The following is a 24,011-nucleotide window of genomic DNA, read 5'->3' as shown; positions in this document are numbered from 1 at the left end:
CAGCTGATAAGCTGGCTGGGATTTCTGAAAGTTGAAGTCCAAAACACTTGGAGGCCCAAAGGTTGGGAACCACTTGTGTAGAAGAAAGTTCATTATTTAACTTATTGTCCTAATTTTTACAGCTTTGAATCCCTTTGAATGATTTGCAAACCATTTATTTTGCCTACATGCCCAGGCAGGATATATTTCCCTTACTATAAGCAAGAGGAAAAACAATGACTTGCTTGCATTTATATGAAATTAATGATGACATTAAGCTAGGTTTCCAGAAATGCTGTCATGCATGTATTCCTAGGGTATGTTTGGATATAAGCAGGGTGAAGATCTTAGTCTGAATCCTATTATTAGTTCCAGTTAGAGTTGGACCATTACACCAATGGCATTTGCTTGCACATGAACTCCCTATTCAAAAATTTGTTAAATAGATCTAGTTGGGACTAACCAAAAAATCACAATCAGCTGTAGCCAGCATAGTCAGTGGTGAAGGATAAAGGCAGTTGCAGCCAACAACTGGAGAGTCATTCTCTGTCTGTGAACCTATATGATTGAAGTAACTGAGGCAAATGTTTAACAGTATTAATCCTCTTCTAGAGCACTGCTTCTTAAACTGTGAGTCTCTGTCCCAAATGGAATCCCTAAGTTCAGTGTTGGAGAAATGAAAAATTTGGCAACAGTAAGCCAAGTGGCTGTTTTAGACATGTACTGTACACAGATCTATGTGCAGGGTTTACAGTGGAATCTGCAGCAGTACTTCATAAAAAAGGAAACCAGCCTGTTTGGCAAGCCTAGTAAATGCTGATTTATTATCAGTAAATGTTTGATTTTTATACCTGTTTTATATACCTATACATCAGGGGTTGCGTAAAAATGTCTCAAGCCAAATGGGGTCACAGTGGAAAAAGTTTAAGAAGCATTTTGTTTTAAAATACATTTATGTAAGAGAACTGTCCTTAATTATACTTGGTTTTTCCACTTAGTTCACTGAACAGAATGGTGATCAGTTCTGATTGCACAGACTTACATCCAGTTAGTAAAATAATGCATTAAATCTCTGGGGGTTACATAATTTTTACTTACCAATTAGATTCAGTAGTCTACTCCAGTTTAGACTATCCATTGAATGTTAGCCTTGAAAAAAATCACACCTGAATCCATTAGTAAGTTAATGTATATTCAAAACGTGCCAAAGAGGGGATGTCATTACTTTAGTTAATCATGGACAAGACATGGGGAAGTTAACCCTTGGTTGAATTGCCTTCAGTTTAGTAAGAGATGTTAATGTTTCCAAACTTTTGGTAATTTTTCATTTTTAAAGGCAAACTCATTGTTGAGGAAAATATTGGGAAGGGGATTGAAAATAAAACTGATCTTCATCCAGTCTTTCTCTCAGTTTGATGCTCAAGGCAACTTAAAACAAAATAGAACTAAAATGGAAAGACAGTAGACTAGTAAAAGATGAGTGAGTTTTACTACCCACAGTAAAAAGTTCCCTGCTCTGGGATACAGTGAGGTCTGATCCTTTTGATTGATTTTAAATTGAATTATTAGTGAGGGCAAGACAATGAATCACTGTTTATTCAAAACAGCTAAATGGAACTTCCTCCATGTTGGGAACATAAAAGGTTGTGTCCAAGCTCTGTTATCTCCCAAGATTCATCTGCAGGGCCGGCCCAAGGAAATTTTCAAGTGTAAGCGAAACAGGATTTTGGTGCCCCCCCCCCCAAAAAAAAAACCCCAATCACCGAGAAATAAAAGGTAGAAGGTAGAGGTGAATAGAATGGATAAAAGAGTTTACCTTACAACCAGAAGTTTATTAACAACATTATGTTCATATAGTAACATTACATAGAATTAACTCCAATCTTAATAAATAATAATAATAATAATTTAATAAATAAATATTTTAATAAACTTTGCAACAATTTTAATTTTTTAACATCCAGTTTTCCTTAACACAAATTAACTTGAACACTTGTAAAAATTAAAACCTGATTTTTCTGACTTTCAATTTGGAAAACTCATGTACTAGGGAATCTGTGTCCATGTCATCCAACAAGCTATTTTCAATGGCCAAGGTTGATAGTCCACTCAAGCGCTCTTGACTCACAGTAGATCTTAAGTAATTTTTTATAAGTTTCAATTTTGAAAAACTCCTTTCACCGCTGGCCACGGATATTGGAAGTGTTAACAGAATTCTCAATGCAGTGTAGACATTTGGGAAAACATCCTCCGAACCATGATTTATAAAAGACAAGGCATCAGCTGGGAGACTTCCAGGGGGAAGCATATCTGCAAGTAATTGTAGCTCTGTATACAGATCACCAGCATTCACATCGTGGTCTTCTCCATCTGTCAAAACAGTTTCAAGGCGTTGACAGGCGTACTTCAATTCTTTTTCATTCCAACATTTCCCAAGGCTTGAAATGTCATACAGAAATTTGAAACTTCCACTATGGTTGTCCATTAGCTGAAATCTCTCCTTTAATGAGGATATTGCTGTGTCAAGCACAACAAAAAAAAAGTTCACTTTAAAAGACTCTTTGCCAGAATGTACAGCTTCATCTTTACATTCATACGAAAATTGTCTGCTTACTTTTCTCGGTCGAGCTTCCTGTTCGTTTTCAAAGTCGGCAGTAGCATCGATTTTTTCTGCCAGTTCCTTTGCATCTGTAATGATGCTATTTAGACCTTCTTCAGATCTCATCCTTTCTAGAAAACTTTTCACACTCTTAATAAGAGCCATAGAATTTTGAAGATCGATTGACACTTTTTGCAACTGTTTACTAACGATATTTATCTTGTGCAGGATCTCATGCCATGTCACTATGCTGCACAGAAATGTGAAGCTTTGCAGTCTTTTAAGAAGAGCACCAGCACGGCTCCTACAGAGTCCATCAAATTTCTGATCATGAGAAGCTTCATATACGGCATCATATACTTCTTCAATATGGAACCTCAAAGGCAACAATGCTTCGATTCTACTTTCCCACCTAGTACTGCTAAGTGGTTTGAGTGTGAGAGTTGAAACATGCTTCAACAAAGTACCCCATCTTACTGGGGAACCTGAAAAAAGGTTATAGAGGTCTTGTACGGTGGCGAAACAGTCTGCTGCAATCTTGCAAGACATAGCTGCATCATTTATGACCAAGTTCAGGGAGTGGTTTCCACATGGTACATAAAAGGCTCTAGGATTTAAATCAAGGATCCTCCTCTGGACTCCAACATGTTTTCCCTTCATTGCAGAACCATTATCATATCCCTGGCCTCTCATGTTTTTTAATGGAATACGTCGTGCTTCCAACTCATGGAGTAATATTTCTGTCATACCTTCACCTGAAGGACTGGCAACAGGAACAAAGCCTAAAAAATGTTCCTTAATCAAGATATCTTCATTTGCTTTACATGTAACAAATCTAACCACCAACGTCATTTGTTCGGTGTTGCTAATATCTGGTGTGCAGTCCAATATAATAGAATAATATGTTGCCTCATGTAGTTGTTCCAAAATATTATTCTGGACCTTGCCTGCCAAGAAAGAAATAAACTCGTTCTGGACATTTTTACTCAAATAGTGGACATGTGTTTCTTTGGAAGTGATTCTTCTCACATGTTCAGCCATCGGATCATCAAACTGTGCTATATGTTCTATCAATTTTAAAAAGTTGCCATTATTAGGTTCAAATAGAACATCTTTTGTCCCTCTAAATGGCAATCCTTGAACCCCCAAAAACCGTGTAGCACATAGCAAGCGTTTCAGAATTTGATCCCAATGTTTAATTTCAGCATTAATAAGTCTTTCATGCTCTGCATCAATAGTTTTGTTTAAATGCAAACGTTGCGAGAGCTCACGCCAAGATGAACGGTTTTCCATATGAGGACGGGATTTCTCGTGACTGCTCAAAAGCCTGCTCAAGTTCCGCCAGTCAGAAAACCCTTGGCTACCTGCAAGACTGGATGTGTCGTTTCCAAAAATTTTGCAAGTAATACAAAACACTGCATTTTTAGATACAGAATACTGTAGCCAATATCTGTTGACACGCTCTCCATTACACAACTTCCTTGAATAATGAAATGGGGAAAATTTTCTGCCATGAATGTCCTTAGGAAACTTTATGCCTCTGACTTGCTGTGGTCCTCGCTCAACAATTATTTTCCGTGCCTCATCATTTATTTTGAGTGGCCACTCTCCACAATCATTGGAAAGAAATAACAAAGGGTCTCTTCTTTGTTCCTGAAAAAAAAGGGGGGTGTATGTTAACTTCTAGAAGTTTTTCTAAGATGTAATGCAATGCAAGATCAATAAGTATAATACCTCGTTATGCAATCTTTAAATAAAAAATGAACAAGACAGGCCAGGGCCAATTATATTTCCCAAAAATCTGCACTAATATTTTTAAATTGAATCTACTTACCGATTCAATAGCTTGCCGACTAGTAGATGGCAGGGCTGCATCTCTTAATGAATCCTCATCCACATCTTCAGTGTCAGTCCCAGTAATGCCAATACAGGAAGGTGGTAATGGTATTGCTGAAGTTGCAGTGAGAAGGTCTTGACTGGTTGATGGTCCTGGTAGAGGCTCTGAGATTGGTATCTTTCCGTCATCAGCATGATCTGATTCAGTCAATTTAGTTGTCTCTGGCTTTCCTGTCTGGCATGATGGTGAAGTCGTGAAAAACCTTTTTAATGCTTTAGCTTGACTCTTATCTTCTTGGCTATGCTGCAACCTCCTTTTACGATGAAATGCTCCCGATGGCTTCTTCTTGCTTGACATTTTCTGCTAAAAAACCCAACTCGTCATATAAGGAAGGGGACTGACGCAGAACAACTTTCAGCTTATGACAACACAGCAGAAATACAGCCTGCAGCTCCATCCAAGAACAGTAGAGTCTCATTTATCCCACATAAACGGGCCAGCAGAGCGTTGGATAATCAAAAAATGATGATTAGCATTGAATAGCCTTGCTAGACCTGGTTATGGACCAAGCATTTGAGCATTATTCCTTTTCATGCTATACTTGAGGACTGTTTAAGTACAGCAGAGACTCTACAGTAGAGTCTCTACTGTAGAGTCTCACTTATCCAACATAAATGGGCCGGCAGAACGTTGGATAAGCGAATATGTTGGATAATAAGAAGAGATTAAGGAAAAGCCTATTAAACATCAAATTAGGTTATGATTATACAAATTAAGCACTACAACATCATGTTATACAACAAATTTGGCAGAAAAAGTAGTTACATGTGTAGTAATGCTATGTAGTAATTACAGTAGAGTCTCACTTATCCAAGCCTCGCTTATCCAACGTTCTGGATAATCCAAGCCATTTTTGTAGTCAATGTTTTCAATACATTGTGATATTTTGGTGCTAAATTCATAAATACAGTAATCACTACATAGCATTACTGTGTATTGAACTACTTTTTCTGCCAAATTTGTTGTCTAAAATGATGTTTTGGTGTTTCATTTGTAAAATCATAACCTAATTTGATGTTTAATAGGCTTCTCCTTAATGCCTCCTTATTATCCAACATATTCGCTTATCCAACATTCTGCCGGCCCGTTTATTTTGGATAAGTGATACTCTACTGTACTGTATTTACAAATTTACCACTAAAATATCACAATGAATTTAAGACACTGACTACAAAAACATTGATTACGAAAAGGCAGACTGTGTTGGATAATCCAGAACACTGTATAAACGAATGTTGGATAAGTGAGATTCTACTTTAATATGAAATAATTACTGGGATAGAATAATGCAGAACAATATAATCTCTAAAACCAGGACAATAAATAAAGACCAACAGTCTGAAAGCATTCCACAAAGGAAACAATCAGGGCTAGCTAACACCTCCCAACAAAGTATTCCCATCATCAAAGTCTGATAAATCCACTGTTTTCTCACAGCCACAGACAGTACAAGCACATAACATATCGCAAAGAACACAACTCTGAAAACAGGGGAATTCCACACAGGAAACATTCAGCGCCAGCTAACACCGCCCAACAAAAAATTCACTCAGGGAGGAAACAGTCAGGCTTTAAAGCTGCAAGGCTTACATCCTAATCATTTTCCCTAATTGCAGCATTCATGCTTGCATCTAAAAGCCAAAAAAAAAAACCAATTAGAAATATTGTATATTCACAACCTTTAGGAAATAATATCCCCTGATGGCACAGCGTGTTAAAGCGCTGAGCTGCTGAACTTCTGGACCGAAAGGTTTGAATTGGGGGAACAGAGTGAGCCCTCACTTTTAGCCCCAGCTTCTGCCAACCCAGAAGTTCAAACACATGCAAATGTGAGTAAATCAATAGGTACTGCTCTGGAGGGAAGGTAACACCGCTCCATGCAGTCATCCCACATGACCTTGGAGGAGTCTACGGACAACGCTGGCTCTTTGGCTTAGAAATGGAGATGAGCACCAACCCCCAGAATCAGACATGAGTGGACTTAATGAGGTATGGATACCTCACAATCTTTGAGGATGCCTGCCATAGATGTGGGTGAAACGTCAGGAGAAAATACTTCTGGAACATGGCCACACAGCCCGAAAGACATACAACAACCCTGTGATCCCGGCCATGAAAGCCTTCGACAACAAGTTTACCCTTTACCTTAACTACCACCAATTCCTCAATACAGTAGAGTCTCACTTATCCAACACTCACTTATTCAACGTTCTGGATTATCCAACACATTTTTTTAGTCAATGTTTTCAAAACATTGTGATATTTTGGTGCTAAATTCATAAATACAGTACTTACTACATAGCATTACTGCGTATTGAACTATTTTTTTCTATCAAATTTGTTGTCTAACATGATGTTTTGGTGCTTAATTTGTAAAATCATAAACTAATTTGATGTTTAATAGGCTTCTCCTTAATCCCTCCTTATTATCCAACATATTCGCTTATCCAACATTCTGTCGGCCCGTTTATGTTAGATAAGTGAGACTCTACTGTTCTTTATTTCCCAGAACACCATACTTCGCCACAGCAAAGCGTGGTTGGGCACAGCTACTTTATTATTATATAATATATGTAATTATTAAAACTATAAATCCCAGCAACTACAACTCCCTACTCAATTAATTTTTTAACATAACATAAAATCACCAACTACAACTCCCAAAACAAGGGATTAAACAGTAAACATGTACTTTTATAGAAAGCATGTACAAATTAATATTTAAATATGTATTTGTATCACATATCTGAAATTATTTCTCACATTACTACAGAAATGATTCCATAGATGGAAGAATTAACACATTAGAATGCACACACATTAGAAATTGGCCCATCCACTTCCTTATTTTAATCTATGCTTCTATATATTTTATACTGTTTACTTTTTGTACAAATGATACACACAGTCAACTGTGTCATGAGAGATGCCTCCCACAGGATGGTAACATAATTAAACATCCAGGTGTTCCCCTGGGCAAGGTCCTTGCAAATGGCCAATTATCTCACACCAGAAGCGACTTGCAGTTTCTCAAGTCACTCCTGACAACAAAGAAAAAATAAAATAAAACTGATTATAGTAGTAAGAAGCTAGGAAACATGAAAGCACAAGAGCAATGCCCATCCATTTTGAAAAATAATGTAAGATTGACTTGTAAGTTTAGTTGCAACTTGTTGTCACTAATTCAGACAGCCTTGATTACCTTGCTCAGAAGGCTGCTGGAGACCTGTGGTATCCCTGGGCCTTGATTCTTTATGTTAAACGATTGTTGTTTGGCTGGTTGTCCTAGTCAGTCCCCACACACCACACGCCTCGTGGAAATGTTTTTTTTTTCAGTACGCATGCACAGCGCGGGCTATGGTATTGCGCATGCGTAGAGGGTAGGTTGTTAGTGCCTAGAAGCTTCCACGGGTGAAATGCGCTGTGCGCATGCGCCCAGCCAGAGAGGCCATTTTGCCCTTAGTCTACAAACTAAGGGCAAAAATGGCCTATCTGGCAGGGCGCATGCGCACAGCACAGCTAGGCCATTTTGCCCTTAGTCAACAAACTAAGGGCAAAAATGGCCTATCTGGCAGTGCGCATGCGCACAGCCAGATAAGCCATTTTTGCCCTTAGTTTGTTGACTAAGGGCAAAATGGCCTAGCTGTGCTGTGCGCATGCGCCCTGCCAGATAGGCCATTTGGGCCTTACTTCCTGGTCGCGGCCGCCGATCGCCCGGGTGATCGGCGGCCGCGACCAGGAAGTAAGGCCCAAATGGGCTATCTGCGCTGTGCGCACGGGCACAGCGCAGAAAGCCCATTTGGGCCTTACTTCCTGGTCGCGGCCGCCAATCGCCCGGGCGATCGGCGGCCGCGACCAGGAAGTAAGGCCCAAATGGCCTAGCTGTGCTGTGCGCGTGCGCACAGCACAGATAGGCCATTTTGCCCTTAGTTTGTAGACTAAGGGCAAAATGGCCTATCTGCTTGTCGCGGTTTGGCGTGGGCGCGGGGATTGAAGCCCCGTGCCAACACCGGAGGCGTCGGTGGCGCTACGGGTCGCTGTCGACGCCTCGACAGCGCCCCTAGCGGCCAGCGCCCGAGGCGGCCGCGTCAGCGGCCTCGTAGAAACAACCGGCCCTGTTCATCTGACTGGCCTTTTTAAAGGGATGAAATGTTAATTAAGACTTTAGGGTTACCTGAGCTAGCAAGTGTGCTTTTGTGGTGACATCTGAAGGTGCATTCATTAGATTTTACAGGAAATGCATTTAACAAGAACAAGAAAAACCTTTATTCTAACACTGTGCTTCCCAGTTTCTCAAATATAGCTAAGATTGAGAGTAACTCATGGATGCATTTTTTCATCCTCATCTTAGACCTAAATGCAGTATTGCATCTAGAACCAAAATTGTTGTGACTGCGCCTTCGGGGATTATGGTTGATGGGGATGGAATTCGAAGAGGAAGAAAAAACCCTCGTGATGAGGGTTCACTGGAGGAGTTGCGCAGGAAGCGACTTAGAGAGCTATATGGGGGATCTTCTGAGGAAGATTCAGATGGGGAGATGGATGCTCAGGAACAGGTGGTGGCTGGGGAAGTGGGCACTGAATGGGCACAGCCACCGGAGATGTCTGGGGATTTGGGATCTATGGATACTTCTGAACCTGGGGTTTCTGCAGGAGCTGATCCCAATTGGGATGCTTGGAGAAGGGAGGATGGTTCTTTAAGTGTTCATGGGGCTAAGTGTGGGCAGGATGATTGGGACTCCGACGAATTGCTAGGTACTCCAGATCCACGAGCTCTAGCTGTGTGGAGCTCAGACTCTGAGTAGATTTGGGACACCTGGTGTTTAGGTGTGAGTGTTTGGTCACCCAGGAGGAAGGGGAATAAAATGGGAATGTTTGGCCACTGCACTTTGCGTGTGGCAAGGTGTTGCTGAGGCGCCATTGGGATCTCTGTGTTTCCATGAAGACTGGACTTGGACTATGATTTGAATCTGCTGTTATCACCTAGCTTGGCTCTCACTGTGTCTTATCGTGGACCTGTTTTGGATGACTGCACCCTCTTCAGACCTTGGATCGGAATTTGACCTTGCTACTGCCTTCGCCCTGTGATTGATGACTACTATCGGCTTTTGACTCCTGGCTTGCTCTTTGGACACCGCTGTTATCTCCTGACCTGACCTTGGAATCCCGGACGACGTCTTTTCACCATCCTTTTGGAGCCTTCGGCTTTATCCACATTGTGGAAGCAGTCTACTGCATTCTTAGTTTGTTTGTTTGTTTCCTGACCAATTTGGTGGGTTTTTTTGGGAACTGTTCCTTTGAAAACTACAGAGCCGGCTGGCAGGGCTTGGACTCAGAAAGTGCAGTTTGCACTAAGTTTGTTTAGCTTTGTTTTTACCTGCTTGTGTTGCTGAATTATATTTTTGTTTGAACTGCTCTTGAAGCACTGATAGTGAAGTGTTTCAAGGTTTTTTCTGTGTTAACATTACCTTTTGGCTTATCTGCTGAATAAACTCTATTTTTGTTCGCTAATTGGCGTCTGACTCTTGACAAAAATTGTTACTCTCATGTAGTTCATAGAGCTAGCTTTGACTAACATTGTGCACAGAATACTGTCACAATTCAAAGTATTTAAAGTACCTGTTATAGCATTTAAAACCCTACTTGGCTTCAATCTAGTCTGAAAAACTGTATCTCCTAATATGAACATGATCAGGCTTTAAGAATTTTGGGGTAGGGATTTCCTTTGGTTTCACCAAAATCACATGAGCCCCCTGTGGTGCAGTTGGTTAAACCCTTGTGATAGCAGGACTTCTGGCCGATAGGTCGGCGGTTCAAATCCAGGAAGAGTGGGGTGAGCTCCCCTCTGTCAGCTCCAGCTTCCCATGCAGGGACACGAGAGAAGCCTCCCACAGGATGGTAAAACATCAAACATCGAGCTTCCCCTGGGCAACATCCTTGCAGACAGCTAAGTCTCTCACACCATAAGCGACATGCAGTGTCTCAAGTCGCTTCTGACACAAAAAACACCCTCAATATCACAGACACATTGGATAAGTATGTAGGAGAGAGCCTTCTTAGAGGCTACTTGAAGGCTGTGAAATTCTCTCCCATGTGAGGTTTGGTTTGGACACCTCTTTGCTTGTTCAGAACACTTGAATTTGGATTTTCACGTCTCAATGCAGATGTTTAAATTGTTGTTTTACTAGCTGCAATTTACAGCTGGTTTTCCAGCTGGCACTCTCTCATTTTTCTGTCTATATACTCTCTCATTTTTCTGTCTATATAAAAAAAAATCACAAATCACCCTCTAGTGTTAAAAAGCCTGACCTTTTACATCTCTTAGATAAATGGCCTCATAATTGACAGCCTTCGGTAGGAACAAACAAGTTAATGCTCTATATAGCTATTCTGTCTGATAATAAAACAGCTACTTGTAATAGCAGATGTGTTTCCACAAAGAATAGGACATGGTACAAATACTGAATTTCCTATCACTTATCTTTTACTGCTATTGTACTTTTCGTTATTTCAGTTGTGAGGTTTTGGGTGCACAAATGCCAAATGTGGGAACATAGAAATGGAAATGACCAGGGAAAAGATTCAGTGAGCGACAAACCATTTTTCACACAGCATGGCAACTCTTATTGGCTGTTTAATACTGAAAACAGCTTTGCTTTCAGATGTTGAACACAGTGAATACAAACAACATGTATTTGTAAATTACAATAGATTTACATATAAATGTACATAAAGTTGAAGATGTTTTGTTTGTGTTTCTGAGGTTAAGTGTGTAGGCAATGTCTTTGAGTAAGATTCTGTGCTTTAACTTATTCTTAAATGATCTTGTTTTACAATAAGTTGAAAGTAGTATTAAGGACCTCTTCTCACTGGCTTAATTTCGGTGAGGGTTTTTTTTCTACTTTAGCCATGGAACCCACCAGCTCCCATCATCTACATTACAAGTACTTCTGGGTGAAAGTGGAATGAAAACCTCTGCTGGCAGCAGATGTCAGAAGGCTCCCAGTATTTCCATTTAGGAAAGATGGGCCGGGCCGGCTGAAAGAGGCTACCCCCATGTGATAAGGTAGGGGGGAAGCTCGGTCAGTGCGGGGCACAGGGCGACACGTCCCCGCACTCCCTGAGTGGGTGCCATTGCAATCACCACAGTCTGCAGCGATTTGTGCCGATTCCGGCAGCACTTGTGACAAGGTCCCAAGATAAGCAAGCAGGAAATACCACAAAGATGAATAATTAAAGGCATGACCACGTGAAAAACTCTTCTGCCTATAACCACATTTTCTGTACTGTGCATTTCTTCTAAAATGTTCTGAGTTGTTATGCATTGCCAAAAAAGAATGGTAGGATTTGAAGAGTTAGAGGTTTGGGAAAAGAAACTGGCCACCCAACTACCAGATCCCTTTCCAAATTGATCAGCATGTTGACTGCATTCATTTGGCCTTATGTAGAATAGTTATTAAAGAGATGTTTTAATACAAGACAAAACTAACCCATGTCCTCTGTTTTGGAGATTGAAACACCAGTTTTCCTGAAAGCCTTGTAGTTTTGTCAGTTTTAATTAAATCAACATATACAATCCAAATGACAGGCTAATACCCTAAGGGTAACAGATCTTATTTACTCTTAGGAAAGTAGCAAGATCAGGTCTGGTTAGTACTTGCAATGGGGACCACCAAGGAACTCTAGGTGCTGCAGGCTATTATTTAAAAGAAGGCAATGGTAAACCCCTGGAATGTAGACTTAAGAAGGCCCCTTGACATTCGTGGGGACACTGTAAGGCAACAGACAGTTTGAAGGCACATATTTATTGTTACGTGGCTTCAACATGGTGTATGGAATCTTTTTTTTAAAAAAAACCCAAAACAATAATCCCACTATATTTGAGGTTTTGATTTTTCCAGATTTGCTTATTCACGGAATTGATTAACATTTTCTCTAGAAATCTCTTAGGCTCTCCTGTGCAATTCAGTGATCAGCTTCCAGTGGAAGTCAACCATAGAATCATGCTGGGAGACCTAGAATTTTTCAGGTAAAAAGAATAGCAATTTTTTCATGATTTTTTTTTTACTTTCATGGGGGTTCTGTATCTCTAATCTCAAGGAATGTGGAGTTCTGACTTTTTTTTTTTAAAAAAAAAAACCTTAATACAGAAATTAAAGCACTAACAGAATTAAAAACCACAAGTTAAAAATAGCATTAAACAACATTACAATACAATAATTATTACAACTTCCAATGGCCCACCAAAAATTCTATCTGCTGCAACATCCTAAAAACCAAATGCTTCCTCCAAAAAAAAAAAAGGTTTTAGCTCCTGGAAGAAAGACTGTAAGGAGTGGGCCAACAAGTTCTCTTAGTGAAGAGAGTCCCATAATTTGGAGCAGCCACCGAACGAACTGCTCCCAGATCTTGTATCCTCACCAGATATGCTGCGGGCAGTGGTCAGCCTGAGGGCCCTTACAAACAGGCCCTATATCCCAGGATCTGATCCTAGGTGTTTTGTTTATCCCAGATTATCTGACAGTGCAAATTCATATTATTCAGTTTAAAGCAAAAAGCCTGGGATCAGATCCTGGGATATAGGGCCTGTCTGCCCTGAGGGAAATTCTTCCATCAAAGAACATGGGCAGGCTCATATCAAAAGTTGTGATTTTTCAAATAGTCTAGAATCAAGATAGCTTGCAAAGACTTTTCTTAACAGTGCAAGTTTTAAATTATGTTGTCTATATTTGTCTGGGATGGGATCGGGAAACAAAACTCATGTTCGTGGAAACATTGCGTAGAAGAAAATTAGTTTTATTTCAGGTAATACATGCATAATAACTGGCTTGTGAGGTCCAGTTGGGTTTTTTCCTCTCTAAGTTCATTATTGCATGTGTTTATATGGAAAAAGAACAATCATTTTAACATTAACTTTTTTTCTAACTTGTTTACTTTTTTTTAGGCAGAGCTGTTAAAAAAATAGCTGGCTAAGTATTCTTAAAAATAGCCAACGGAATGGAGAGGGAGTGACGGCAGGATAATGCTATATATCACTCCCCCCTTTTGCTTTTTTTTAAGCCAGAAAGCTTAGTTTGGGATATGGCCAAACTAAACAAATTTGACTTTGGTTTTACAGTGTGCATGCCTCTTTTCTTAGTTGCTGAAAAATGAAATACTTTCCATTTCTTTCCATCCCATTAAAAACACACACATTGGGACAAATGCTGTCCATGGCATGAATGTTTTAGCAACGCCTTTCTGCAGTTATGTATAATGGCTTATTTATTATGCCTGCAACCCACATTTTAACTAAGATTCTCCAGAACGACCTTATAACAGTAAAATTGGTTGCAAAGGGGCATCATGGTGAATTTAGACTTTGCTAATAGACAGATGGAGTATAGAGGCATTGTTAGCATCATGCTAAGTGTTAATAGTTACCTGTAATTATATAAAGGATTGATTTGTATTAGTAACTTTGTTAGTTATGTTTTCCCTTAGCTTTGCAGTTTGAGGTGAGGGAGTATCTTGCCAAATGCAAGAAAAGTGCAGTTTTTTTGGATTTTTTTATTGGTGATTTATTTATCGTGTCAATGCATAACAATGCATAACAAGCGAATTGAGAATACAGTTATAATGTATAGAAAAACCACAAACAAAGTTAAAAACTTGGCATTGTACTAAATTTCCTTTGACAAAAAGCTGACCACTTAGAGTGTTTCTGATGTCTAAGGCCCTCCATTGTGCATGTGGCAGGGCCCAGATTGCATTGTAATAGGTGGTCTGTGGTTTGCCCTCCTCTAAACTCGCATGTCGTGGACTCCACTTTGTAGCATCTCTTGTGGCTCTGGATCTCAGGGTGCCAGAGCACAGTCTGTTCAACATCTTCTAAGTTGCCCAGTCTTCTGTGTGCCCGGGGGCAGTTTCTCATCTGGTATCAGCCACTGATTGAGGTTCCGGGTTTTAACCTATACTTTTGGACTCCTGCTTGCTGAGGTGTTCCTGTGAGTATCTCTGTAGATCTTAGGAAGCTATTTCTTGATTTAAGGTGTTGGCTTGCTGGCTGATATCCAATCAGAGGATGAGCTAGAGATGTCAATGCCTTGGTCATTTCATTACTGGCTGCTACTTCTTGACAGATGTCAGGTGATGCAATACTGGCTAAACAGTATAACTTCTCCAGTGGTGCAGAAGGTAGACATCCTGTAGTAATGCAGCATGTCTCATTAAGAGCCACATCCATTGTTTTAATGTAGTGAGATGTATTCCACACTGGGCATGCATATTCAGCAGCAGAGTGCAATGGCAGATGTCTTCACTGTATCTCGTTGTGATCCCCAGGTTGTGCCAGTCAGCTTTCTTACAGTATTAGCACCCACTTTTTGCCAGATATTTAAGCAGTGCTCCTTATGAGTCAGAGCATGGTCCAGAGGAACTCTCAGGTACTTTGGTGTGCTGCAATGCTCTAGTGGGATTTCTTCCCAGGTAATCCTCAGAGCTTGAGATACTTGTTTGTTCCTAAGATGATACTTGTCTGTTCTTAAGATGAAACACACACGTCTGTGTTTTAGATGGATTAGGAATTAGCTGGTTTTCCCTGTAATAGGCAGTAAGAGCACCCTGCTTGATCCGTGATCATCAGCATAGATGAAACTCTCTGTCACTTCTGGCAGTGGCTGGTCATTTGTGTAAATGTTAAACATTGATGGAGCAAGCATGCTCCCTGAGGCATGCCATTCTTCTGTTTCCTCCATCTGCTTCTCTGACCCTGAATTCAACAAAAAGCTCCTGTTTTGTAGCAGATTTTCTATGAAGCAAGTGAGTTAGTAATCCTTTGTGATACTATACATTTTTCAGGAGGAGGCGATGATGTATGGTATCATAAGCTGCTGACAAGTCTATAAAGACAGACAGGGCAGCAGACCAGTTGTGGATGAAAAAGATTTAGATTATATAGAAAGCAAAACACATACCCTGCAAGACACCCTCGATAACACTGCTGGGAGCCCCAGAGAGCAGCACGATGGACTCCCAGGTCAGTGGCCCTATTTGCCAGCCATGGAGAATTGAACTGATGGCCAGAGATAGTCTGGATAGAATTAAGTGTTTAGGGGTCCAATCCTGCCCTTGGCTGTGAGAGGACACTTGACCACATCTGTGAAAGGGCTGTAATGCTTTCCTGCAGTGTGCTGCATCCTTTACACCAGCAAAGCTAATCTTATAGCAGTAAGTTGAGGAAATATTTGGTACTGATCACAGTATTGTTGAACTGTGGAACTACACCCAGTTGCAGAAGAGAACAGAATGGAGAAATCTATAGATCCTCTATATCAGGAGTGAACAAGGTGTAACCCTGTGGCCACATTTATGCAACCTCCTCAGGCTGGTTGTGCAGCCCTTAATTCCTCCATCCCTGGATTGTTCTTACTTTCAATTAAAAAATAAATTGACTCATATGGAATCCTCCAGAAATATGATTTCACTTTTCAGTCATGTTGTTCCCTCCCCTGCCCTATTTTATTAAAGAAATAGAAGAAGATATTTTTGTTAGGTTTTTAATTAACAATTTTGATATATTTTTTCCTTTTTTTCTTCCTCTCTCCCTTTTGAACACCCCTCTCTCTGGGGTGTTCTGTGGCAGAAAAACCTGTTGTATCTGTTCTGATTTGTGAAGGTCTCCTAAGTCCCTGGGCTGCCAAAAAGGTGAGACTATAAATAAAAGAAAACAGATCTCTTGGAAGCATGGAAATTCTGTACCACAACCTTGCTCGATCCATGGCCTCGTAGAAGAAGTTGCTGCATGTAGTTTGTGCTAAGTAAATATATCAACTTACACATAATGAATGGTATATGGTATGTATAGTGAGATGTATGCACCCAGACACACACACATTTTTGTCAGAGGTAGAGTCATGCTGACAGGTTGGAACTGGATGTCATCTTGACATCTATAGAAGTCATGGTGAACTTATAAAAATACAAACTAGTGCCATTGACATGCTGAAGAACTGAAATTGTAATAAAATGTTATTTTATTTGTTGAATGCAGTACAGTGTTCCCTTGCTACTTCGCAGTTCACTTTTTGCTCCCTCGTTGTTTTGTGGGTTTTCAATTAATATTAATGTACACATTTATCACGGTATTTTCACTGTTTTGCAGGGTTTTGCAGTGTGCAAAGGGTTTTGGGAGGGGGAAAGGGAGGGGGGAGGGTAAGGAAGAGTTGGAAATAAAAAGGGTTATTTAGCTTCCATTCCTCTCTGCTGGTGTACTGTATATTGTAACTACTAAAATAAAGTACAGACTGCATTGTAGTAAGTGGTCTGTGGTTTGCTCTCCTCCACACATAGAATAAATATAGTGTCCCTACTTCGCAGATTTTCACTTATTGCAGGTGGTCCTGGAACGTAACCCCCACGATAAGTAAGGGAACACTGTATTTTCTTTTTGTAATGTAACTACTGCCATTTCAATGTACTTATGGTTGAGATAAATTTATTCACACTTGAACTAAGCATTTTTGAATATGAATGAAGAATATGGGTGAGCTAGTGTATACATATTTATATGCACATGCTAGTCTAAGATACTTTATGGCTTCCCAGCAGTGAGGAATGGGGTTTTGAGTAAATGGAAAGTGAGCATGTGTATGGAAACAAAGCAGACATGAACTGGCATTTGTTCACAAAGTTGGGAAATTAAAAAATCACCATGTAAGCATCAACCACCTCTTGCCAGGAATGCTACTGCAGAGGACACAGCCTTTCTGAAAAATATAGTTAACTGGAGCCCAATTCTTGTTCAAATCATTGTGTTTTTATACACTCAATTTTTTTTTCCGTGTCAGGAGCAACCGGAGTTGCTTCTGGAGTGAGAGAATTGGCCGTCTGCAAGGACGTTGCCCAGGGACGCCCGGATGTTTTGATGTTTTTACCATCCTTGTGGGAGGCTTCTCTCATGTCCCCGCGTGGAGCTGGAGCTGATAGAGGGAGCTCATCCACACTCTCCCCAGGTGGGATTCGAACCTGGCAGCTTTCAGGTCAGCAACCCAACCTTCAAGTCACTTAGTCCACTATGCCATCTGGGGGCTCCTATACACTCAATGAAATATTGAGTGACAGAAAGTTTTTCTAACTCATGTGCATAGTAGCCAGAATGCAGAATGACTTGTTTGGTTGATTAGTTAATGTACACAAGAAGAGATCACTGTGGCTTTGGTCCACAAAGCCTGTGAAGTTTCTGAATAATAAATGATCATTTGACTGACAGCTGTTTTAATAGGCCATGTGTCAGACTAAGCCTTGAGCTGCCTAACTAGGTACAATTTTACGGAAGGGCATTTCAGACTTTTTAAAATGGTCATTAAATATCATGTACTTGCTAACATTTCTTTTAGAGGTCAGCTAATGGGATTATAGATATTGTTTGCCATATCCACATCAATAATGCAGTATGAGTGTCTTGAAAAATTGATTTTACTGCTCAAAGAGAACAGCAAAAAGCAACGTTTGAAGTCACAAGAGATTTGTGATCATTCAATTTTAACATCAGCCCTAATTACAGCTGCTGAGTGGTGACTAAATTTTATAATCCTACGAGTTACTGTTTGGAAATATTTTGGAATTGTGGTATAAGGAAAAAAAGATCATAACTAAATATTTTGGAAATTCAGGGGGATGTGTTTAATATATAAAATCCAGAAAAGATTCACATTATTGAACATATAGCACTGCTCCCATCAAATGATGAACTCTCCCTTAGGATCATTGGAAGCAGCTTAATGCCATTTAATGTTTGGCTTCAGTATTGCTTTGTATTGACTGGCAGTTAATCTCCAGGTTTTGGGATGGCTCTTTCATGCTCATATTTGTAATTGCCAGAGATTTCAAAGGGTAGCAGACAAAGCACAACATGCTCTATCACATAGCTATAGCTCTTTAGTAGATCCGTGTTGAATATCTTCCTTTTTAAATGGATGAAATATGGGACAAATAATGGATATATTTTTGGCTGTCATATATGCATGCTGGTAGAGTAGAGATAGCTGGTAGAGTCTGTAGTTTAAAGTGATTTAAGTATTGCGGTCCTCATAAATTATTCACATATTCAAGTAATTATGTAGGATCTAATAACTGTGTGTTGTCAGTGGCAATAAAATCTAATTTATCTGTGACCCACAAATAAGCAAAGAAACAAAACCAAGGAGGCACAATTATTTTATTGTTCATGTGAAGTTGGTTGTTCTTTACAAGTTTGTTGTTTGAAGAGCTGAACAAACTCATGTTTTAAGGCTTTAGCTCCCGTAACCCCATAGCCTACATAACCATTCTGATCCTACCTGAAAGATTTTGGCAGCTGTAGACAAAAAATTATTTCCCAAAATCTGAGAAAATGGTCTACCTCAGCACGGTTCAATGAAATACTTAATAATATGTATTCTTCTCTTCAATATCAGCAAACATATTTATCAGTCTTTAGACCTGTGAGAGTGTCAAATTGTGCAGAATTATATCTATGTGTGCTGTCTCTATGGCTCCAGATTACTTCTGATGACTACAGCTAAGAAAAATAACATGAATCATCCATCAGTTTATTGTAAAACTGTATAGACACTGTTGTAAATATATCCTGTCTGGAGAGATCTGATTCCAGTAACTCATCTAAAAAAACTGCTGACATCACCAACGATAACTGAAAGTACTATCCTGAAAGAGAATAGCAAAACTCCAATGCCCACTCCAGCTTTTGGTTTGTAAATAATGCTCTCTTTGTATTGATGTACTTATGAAATAAATAAATTCTGATTTTAAAAAGAAAAAGGCAGACAGTGAACAACTTCCAAGACAATCATTTATCATAAGCCAGGCAGGGAAAAGCATGTTTGAATTCTACTCCTTCCTGCACACAGCATTTGTATATACACAGAGGTGGTTGATTTTTGCCATCATTTCAGATCAGCTCTCCTATTTTCCTTCCTTCCCTTCATTACCTTTTACTATTTTGTTGGTATTATAAAAGAGGGAGATGCCCTGAATGTTTACATTGCAAGTCATTCTTAAGAAGAGAACAATTGATGGACTGTCATTGGTCTGGACAAACTTTCTTACTTTACTCAATTGGGCCATACTGCTTAGGTCTCTCCTTAAACACAATTTTCTGCAAGATAATGTTAAATAGCAGTGAGCCATTGTTTCAGTAATGTGAGTTTAATTGGCTTTAAATCTTTGTTTAAATTGGGTGAACCTCTTTGGTCCTCCAGATGTTCTTGGGCTCTAACTTCAATCATATGAACAACACTGAGAGTTGATGTCCAAGAGTATCTGGAGAGCTGCATTTTGTCTTCCCAGCCCCTCCCCTGAACAACATAACCATGCCCTTTTAACTCAGGTTACTCCCATAGTCACCATAACTATATAATAATACCAATAATAAAACTTTATTTATATAATGCTCTATCTCTCCAAAGGGACTCAGGGCGGTTTCCAAAGAGTACAAATACAAAACAACATACAATAAAATATAACAAAAATACATCATAGATAAAACACAGCAATTTCAGTTAAAAACAATCGCAGTGACAGCCTTCAATTAAGGGGTGGGAAACAGTCAGGGCGAGGCTGGCCTTAATCCATTTTAAGGGTAGATGAGAACTTATATACCTATCTTAGGGGCAGGTGATGAGCAGTATACCACAATTGGATTCAAATGAAAACTAATCTTGATCAAAACCTGCCTAAACCACCAGGTTTTTAGTGCTTTATGAAAAGTGGGTAAAGTGGGGGCCTGTCTGATCTCTTTAGGGAGAGCACTCCAGAGCCTGGGGGGCCACCACAGAGAAGACCCGTCCCCTCATCCCCACCAAACGTACTTGGGACGATGGTGGGAATGAGAGAAGAGCCTCCCCGGCTGATCTCAAAGCCTGCGCCAGTTCATAGGGGGAGATGCGATGAATGAGATAGGTAGGGCCCGAACCATGTAGGGCTTTATAGGTAAGTACCTGCACCTTGAATTGGGCCTGGCAGTTTATCAGCAGCCAGTGGAGCTGCTTCAATAGGGGCATTGTGTGCTCCCTATAACCAGCTCCCATCAGAAGCCTGACTGCCGACCTGTGAATCAGCTGGAATTTCCAGACCGTTTTCGCAGGCAGCCCCACGTAGAGAGCATTGCAGTAGTCCAATCTGGATGTAACCAAGGCGTGGACCACCATGGCCAAGTCAGACTTCTCAAAGTATGGTTGTAACTGGTGCACAAGTTTTAGTTGTGCGAAGGCCCGGCTACCATCAATACCTGAGCCTCAAGCGTCAGCGCTAAGTCCAGGAGGACCCCAAAGCTGCAGACCTGCTCCCTCAGGGGGAGTGCAATCCCGTTGAGCACAGGATGCCACCCAATACCTTGATTGGTTCCACGACTGACCAGGAGGGCCTCTGACTTGTCTGGATTAAGCTTTAACTTGTTAGCCCTCATCCAGTCCGACATAGCTGCCAGGCACTGGTTTAGGGTCTGAGCGACTTCCTTGGAGTTTGGTGGAAAACAGTAGTAGAGTTGGGTGTCATCTGCGTAGAGGTGGCACCGAACTCCAAAATGCCGGATGACCTCACCCAGCTGTTTCATGTAGATGTTAAAAAGCATAGGGGACAGAATGGAACCTTGTGGGACCCCACAGGTCAAAGGCCAGGGGTCCAAGCAAGTATCCCCCAGCTTCACCAACTGGGTGCGATCCCTCAGGAAGGAGCGGAGCCACTGCAAAGCAATGCCCCCATAACCCATTCCCGTGAGCCATCCCAGTAGGATACCATGGTTGATGGTATCGAACGCTGCTGAGATGTCCAAGATAACCAGTAGGCATGCACTCCCCCATCTAGCTCTCTGCTGAGGTCATCCACCAAGGCGACCAAAGCCGTCTCAGTCCCGTGACCAGGCCTGAAACCAGACTGTGACGAATCTAGGTAATCGGTCTCATCCAAGGATTCCTGGAGCTGGGAAGCGACCACCCTCTCCAAGACCTTGCCCAAAAATGGGAGGTTGGAGATTGGTCGGTAGTTGTTCAGTTGAGCCGAATCCAACATTGCCTTTTTCAGAACAGGTCTAACAATTGTTTTTTTGAGGCAAGATGGTATATGCGCCTGTTGAAGAGAGGCATTTATAATTCCCGTAAACCAATCAACCAGGAAGGGCAAGGGTCTAGAGCGCAGGTGGTGGCTCTCACCACTCCAAGAACCTTGTCAACATCATCAGGCTGAACAAGTTGAAATGAATCCAACAAAACCTGACAGACAGGTGCCTCTGTTACATCCCTAACGCCGGCATCTAAGTCGGAGCGCATTCAGGCGACTTTATCTGCAAAATGATGTGTGAACTCTCCACACCTGGTTGTCTGCTGGTCAGGGGGCTCCTCTGCCTCATGAGGAAGGAGAAGTTCCCTGACCACCCAAAACAACTCTGCTGGTCTAGTTGTTGCAGACGCAATGCAAGCAGTCGAGAAAGTCTTTCTAGCTGCTTTCATTGCCACAGAGTAGGCCTTAAGTGAGGGTCTAGCCTGTGTTCGGTCGGATGCTCTTCAAGTCTTCCGCCAGCGGCTCTCTAGCCCCCATCTTGTATGCTTCATCACCGCCAGCTCCCTGGTGAACCAGGGGGCTGGCTTGACTCGTTGCAACAAGAGGGGACGCTCAGGGGCCATTGTGTCAACCGCCCTAGTCACCACTGAGTTGTAGAGGTTTACCAGAACATCAACAGGATCATCAGCCAGCATGGCAGGAAAGTTCCCAAGAGACGTCAGGAATCCATCCGGATCCATAGGTCTCCTGGGGCGGACCATCTTAATGGGTCCTCCACCCCTGCGGAGGTTGGAGGTTACGGTAAGTCTAAAACTGATGGAAGAATTGATGACAGTGGAAGAAAACTGATGACAATGGAAGAATTTTTTGCCCTTCCACACCAACATTACCTCTGTCCGTTATGAAAACTAGGTCCAATGTATGTCCAGCTACATGGGTGCATCCAGATATTACTTGGGACAGCCCCATGGTCATCATGGTGGCTATGAAGTCCTGAACTATGCCAGACAGGGTGGTCTCCGCATGAACATTGAAGTCTCCCAGCACTATTAGCCAGTTAGACTCCAACGCCAGTTCAGAGGCCACCCCTGTGAGCTCTGGTAGGGAGACTGCTGTGTTGCGGGGTGGTCGGTACACAAGCAGATGCCCCAAACTCCCCCGGTTGCCCACTTTCAGCTGGACACAATCGCACCCAGAGAATTGAGGAGCAGGGCACCTGATCAGGGCGATAGACTACTGATAGACCACTGCAACACCACCTCCCCGCCCCCCAGGTCTGACCTGCTGATGCACCCCGAAGCCTGGAGGACAGAACTGGGTGAGGTTTACCCCCCCCCCCCCAGCTCGTCCAGCCAGGTCTCAGTGATGCATGCTAGGTCTGCTCCCTCATCGAGGATTAAATCCTGAATGGCAGTTGTTTTACCATTCACAGACCTAGCGTTTATCAGCAGGACCTTAAGCCCAGGGGGACTGTCATGCTGGCTCTCTGACCTATCTCGCTTCAGGTTCGCAAAGACTCTGTTGCACTTCTCCCTGGGTTGCATCTCCGCTTCCCCAGTACAGTCTTAATGGTAGACCCCTGGCTCCGAAAGTCTCTGTTCCCCAAGTTATTATCGTCTAGATTCTGATGGAGAACTAGTCAACTTAAAGCAAGTTCTTTTTTGGGGGGGGGGAGGGTAGATTACTTTGGGAGGGGCTTACTGGGTTTGGTTCATCTCCAAGGATGAAGTTTAATACTGGGGAGGAACCAACCGGGGGTACCGTTTGGAGCTCTTCCCAGTTTGTTCTCAAGGGGGTGGAGGACCTCGATTTATGAGTTGGATCACTGTCATGGATCTGTGTTGCCGAGATTAAAGGCCTCAGAGCAGTTCTTTCTTTGGGCGGTTCATCCAAGCCCATATAGTAGTGGGTAGATGGCTAGATCTTGAAAGACCCTCCTTACTAGGATTCCCCATTTACACAACATAGGCTTGCTTGCATATATATCCTTAGCTATGGTGGTATCATCAAATGCAGCGAATAAACGCAGGGAATTATTGATGTTATCTTTATGAAGCCAGTTGATGGAATTGATTTTAATTTCAGATGGATACATCAGGAGGATATGGGAAAGGGACTGTTTAACCCTGCTCAGTGAGATCCATCTATCTCTGTTTAGGCAGGTTTCTGTCACATCAAAGGACAGTTTATCAGACTGGAGAACCCTATGATGTGTCTGTCTTCCCTGATGATATAACTGTCTTTCCTGGTTGCTAAGATACTCCTTCTCCTCCTTAGGAATCTTGTACGTATGATCCAGTCTGTTGAGCGTTTCCCTGCAGTTTTGGGTTAAGCTCCCGCCCAAAACTTTTCCCCTCTCCCATTCCTTGGTATCATATCCATATTCAGCCTCCCCCCTTCCAGAAGAGACTAAGGGCTCATTTTGATTCCCCCCAGGATCGAGGCATTGTTGTCTGGCCCAAAAGCGCCTCTACCCTTTCCCCCTGATGGCTGGATATATTA

General features: G+C 41.6%; 2 protein-coding genes across 7 annotated transcripts in view; one reads left to right on the top strand and one right to left on the bottom strand.

Annotated features, from left to right (window-relative positions):
* The window catches only part of spsb4 (splA/ryanodine receptor domain and SOCS box containing 4), a 252,980-nt gene that overhangs the window by 194,401 nt on the left and 34,568 nt on the right, over positions 1–24,011 (top strand). The gene's annotated exons all lie outside the window — the stretch shown is intronic.
* On the bottom strand, positions 1,732–4,974 carry LOC134297828 (zinc finger MYM-type protein 1-like). Its single transcript, XM_062976558.1, has 2 exons — positions 4,413–4,974; positions 1,732–4,231 (listed from the first exon to the last, which is right to left on the bottom strand). The coding sequence occupies exons 1-2, from the start codon at positions 4,770–4,772 to the stop codon at positions 1,982–1,984; spliced, it is 2,610 nt and encodes an 869-aa protein (XP_062832628.1). The 5' UTR covers positions 4,773–4,974; the 3' UTR covers positions 1,732–1,981.

Source organism: Anolis carolinensis, chromosome 3, assembly GCF_035594765.1.
Source record: "Anolis carolinensis isolate JA03-04 chromosome 3, rAnoCar3.1.pri, whole genome shotgun sequence".
Lineage (NCBI taxonomy): Eukaryota > Metazoa > Chordata > Lepidosauria > Squamata > Dactyloidae > Anolis > Anolis carolinensis.
Note: the sequence above shows the minus strand (reverse complement) of the source record. Positions and strands in the feature narration are given on the sequence as shown.

Bases quoted from the DNA above. Each gene is read 5' to 3' on its own strand.
- LOC134297828 (XM_062976558.1), bottom strand. From the start codon at position 4,772: ATGTCAAGCAAGAAGAAGCCATCGGGAGCATTTCATCGTAAAAGGAGG. The intron at 4,232-4,412 runs GTAAGTAGATTC...CTTTTTTTTCAG, and splicing joins GTCGGCAAGCTATTGAATCG to GAACAAAGAAGAGACCCTTT.